Source organism: Chrysochloris asiatica, unplaced genomic scaffold, assembly GCF_000296735.1.
Source record: "Chrysochloris asiatica unplaced genomic scaffold, ChrAsi1.0 scaffold00372, whole genome shotgun sequence".
NCBI lineage: Eukaryota > Metazoa > Chordata > Mammalia > Afrosoricida > Chrysochloridae > Chrysochloris > Chrysochloris asiatica.
This window is the reverse complement of record NW_006408890.1, coordinates 2,003,411-2,007,512: the sequence shown is the minus strand read 5'-3', so window position 1 is coordinate 2,007,512 and position 4,102 is coordinate 2,003,411. Positions and strand designations below refer to the sequence as shown.

At 40.7% G+C, this 4,102-nt stretch overlaps 1 protein-coding gene across 1 annotated transcript; it reads left to right on the top strand.

Moving 5' to 3' along the window:
* The first annotated feature begins 603 nt into the window (after positions 1 to 603).
* LOC102828393 (zinc finger protein 761-like) lies at positions 604 to 1,806 on the top strand. The gene is made up of 2 exons (XM_006876272.1): positions 604 to 1,307; positions 1,392 to 1,806. The coding sequence occupies exons 1-2, from the start codon at positions 604 to 606 to the stop codon at positions 1,804 to 1,806; spliced, it is 1,119 nt and encodes a 372-aa protein (XP_006876334.1).
* Positions 1,807 to 4,102: the final 2,296 nt, after the last annotated feature.

Sequence of the window (4,102 nt, the reverse complement as noted above, 5' to 3'; positions counted from 1 at the left end):
GTGGAGTTGGTACTGCAGTTCATCTGTTTGATGTTCACACTACCTGTCATTCACAGAAGTCATACAATAGAGAACGTCTGTGAAAGTTCAGAAGGCAGCCAGTGTGAGGAAATCTCCAGCCCCATACCAGGTCTGACTGTGCTCCAAGGAAAACCCACAGAAGGAAACCCTTTGAAATGCTGCACATCTGGAAAAGCCTTCATGGATGACTCATCCCATAGCCATCCTAGCAGGTCACTCACCAGATGTGATACCTGTCCGTGTAAGGAACGTGGGGACGCCTGCAGTTGTCCCTGTCATACAATTACTCCCATGACACCACTTACAGGGAAAACAAACCTTAACTGTAAGGTCTGTGTGAAAGATTTCATTTCTCTCTCAACCCTTAAAAGGCCCTTCACAACAGTCACTGGTAAAGAATGTGTATTTAATGAATGTGGAGAAATGTTCTCATCCTCAGAAGATGGGCGAGGTCAGAAGTGTGAATTGAAAGACAGGTATAAAATCTGTCATTGTTCTTCATCTCTTATTTTAAATGAAAAATTAGATCAGCCTTATAAATGTAAGAAATGTGAGAAAGGTTTTAGTGAGGCGTCATTACTCATGCAACATGTACAAGTTCACAGAAGAGAGAAAGTTTATGAATGTAAAGAATGTGGGAAAGGCTTCAGGTGGCGCTCAAACCTCACTCGACATATGCGATTCCACACTGGGGAGAGGCCCTATCAATGTAAGGAGTGTGGGAAATCCTTTAGAACAACCTCAGCCTTCAGTTCCCATAGAATGATCCACAGTGGGGAGAGGCCTTATGAATGTAAGGAGTGTGGAAAAGCCTTTAGGTCGGAATCAGCTCTCAGTGTACATGTACAAACTCACAGTGGAGAGAGGCCCTATGGATGTAAGGAGTGTGGGAAAACCTTTAAGTTTTCTTCATACCTCAGTAAACATCTACGAGGTCACAATGGAGAGATGTGCTATAAATGTAAGGACTGTGGGAAAGTCTTCAAGCAGGTCGCTTATCTCACTAAACATAGAAGAATGCATAGTGGAGTGAAACCCTGTGAATGTACGGAGTGTGGGAAAGCTTTTACAAAAACCTCAGTCCTCCTTGTACATAGAAGAATTCATACTGGTGAGAGGCCCTATAAATGTAAACAGTGTGGAAAAGGCTTTAAAATAACCTCAGCCCTCAGTATACATAGAAGAATTCACAGTGGAGAGAGGCCCTATGAATGTAAGGAGTGTGGGAAAGTCTTCAGTCAGGTCGCCTATCTCACTAGACACAGAAGGATCCATAGTGGAGAGAAGCCCTATGAATGTAAGGAGTGTGGAAAATCCTTTACAGACACCACAGGCCTCAATGTACATAGAAGAATTCATACTGGTGAGAGGCCTTATAAATGTAAAGAGTGTGGGAAAGCCTTTAGACTAGCCTCAGCTCTAATGACACATAGAAGAATTCACAGTGGAGAGAGGCCCTATGAATGTAAGGAGTGTGGGAAAGTCTTCAGGCAGGTCTGTAATCTCACTAGACATAGAAGGATCCATAGTGGAGAGAAGCCCTATGAATGTGAGCAGTGTGGGAAATCCTTTAGAGACACCACAGGCCTCACTGTACATAGAAGAATTCATACTGGTGAGAGGCCTTATAAATGTAAGGAGTGTGGGAAATCCTTTAGACTAGCGTCAGGTCTCAGAACACATAGAAGAATTCACAGTGGAGAGAGGCCCTATGAATGTAAGGAGTGTGGGAAAACCTTTAGGGATTCCTCATACCATCGTAGACATATGAAAACTCACAGTTGAGTCCTGACTTATGATTGCAGAGAGTATGGGAAAATCTTCAGGCAGGCCTCAGACCTCATTAGACATAGAGGAATCCATCATAGAGACAGGCGCTATGAATGTAAGGAGTGTGGGAAAGTCTTCATTCAAATCTCAAGCATCTTTACCCGTACAAGAATCCATAGTCAAGAAAGGGCATATAAATGTCATGTGGATAAGCCTTTGGTAATTTTTCATCCCTCCATAAATATATGCAAACTCTCAGTAGGGAGAAGCCCCATAAATGTAAGGAATGTGGGAACGCCTTTAGGGATTCCTCATACCTCATTACATATACGCAAACTCACCGGTGGAGACCTGCCTTATGAGTGTACACAGGTGGGAAACTCTTCAGGCAGGTCTCAATCCTCACTACACAGAAGAATCCACACTGGGAAGAGGCCATCTGAATATCAACAGTGTGTAAAAGCTTTTGTTGATGCCTCATCCCTGACTGTACATATGAGATCTCACAATGGAGAAAGTCACTATGAGTGTAAGGAATATGGAGAAACCACTCCCTAGTTGTCCATCCCTCACTAAACAGGTGAACTCACAGTTAGTTAGTTGAGGTCTTATGAATGTAGCCATCTTGGCAAAGCGTTTGTTTGTCAGTCAAACCTCACATCCTATTTAAGGTCACACAGTGGAGAGGAATGTGCAAATTAATGTAAGAAATGTATGAGAATTTCCCATGATTCAACAAAACTTCCCATGATTTCACAAAGGAGAAAGTCCTTATCAGTGTAAGGAATGGAGCAAAGGATTTAGACCCTCCTCACTACACTAAACGTGCTGCTCACAGAAGAGAGTGGCGCTGTGAGTGTGAAGAACATGGGAAAGCCGATAGTTCCTGTCACATATCAGAACTCAGAGTTGAGAGGTTGTGTCAGAAATGGGATGTTCCATCCACACTGCAATCATGTGACTACCATGAAACATGTCTCTGAATGAGGGCAGAATTTCTCGGTGACACACAACAGTGTCATTGTAACTGCAGAGACATGTCCTCATCGGCTGTGCTCACTGCCTGTGTACACATGTCATTCTGCCTTTCTAACACTTTGGCCATTATAGTAAGGACAATGACCGACCTTGATCAAATGCGGGTTTTCCTGTTTTTTGAGACTTTCATTGATGGAATATATCCTGTGTACAGTTAGTTAAATATACCAATCGTGTTTGGTTTCAAACTTTCATTTTGTATTTAGTACATTTCCTTCCATTCTATGCTGTTATCCAGTTCATGACTTTCATCTTTTAATTAGTAAGTTTCTCGCAGGAGAACACTTTGAGATTGCAAATATTCTATTTTTTCATCAGACTTTATCAATTTTGTACCAATTGATTACTTCTTACGATTATTATTACTGTGTGATTTACAAATTCTATGTACCAAACATATTTCTATGTTGATTCAAAGGGATTCTGTGAAATGCTGCTTTGCCCTCCCCGTCTTTATTTATTATCAAATTGTTTCTAACATTACTAGTGAATGCACATGCCTACACAGGTGTGGTCTTTAGGCACACATATTTGCACGTTTGCATACGCTGCATATTATCCACATATGTTACAATTCTCAGTGAGGAACCAGGTATTTATACTTCTAAAACCTCTCCAGACAGCATGTGCTGTTGATTTACTGGGCTAAAAGGGAACAATTTAGAATTTTGGAATAGCATCTTTCTATATCAAAGATGTGAGGTCTTAAAATCCTCTGGGGTTTTATATGAACTGTGATACAAATTTTCATTTATACTCATGTGGACCAAATATAATGCCAATAATCAAAACATTCCAAGAAGTAATAAGTATGTGTCTGTTCATGTCCTGTACCAATTTTTTAATTGAGTTATGTGTGCTTTTCTTGTAGAGGTGTTGTAGGTTCCTGTAGATTTTGGAAATTAGTCCCTTGTCTGATGTATAGTCGCAAAAGATTTTTTCCCATTCTGTGGGCTCCCTTTTTACTCTTTGATGAAGTCTTGATGTACATAAGTTTTTAATTTTTAGTAAGTCACAATTATCTATTTTGTCTACTTTTGTTTGTGTAATTTTCAAAATCTTTGGTAGTCTGTATATGCCCTGTATTAGAGCCCTCACATTTGTCCCTATTTTTTCATTGATGGCCTTTATTATTCTGGGATTCACATTTAGGTCTTTAATCCATGCTGAGTTGGGTTTTGTATGAGGCAATCTTTTGCATATCGCTTTCCAGTTCTGCTAGCACCATCTGTTGCAGAGACTGTCCCTCGCCATGCGATGTATTTAGGTACTT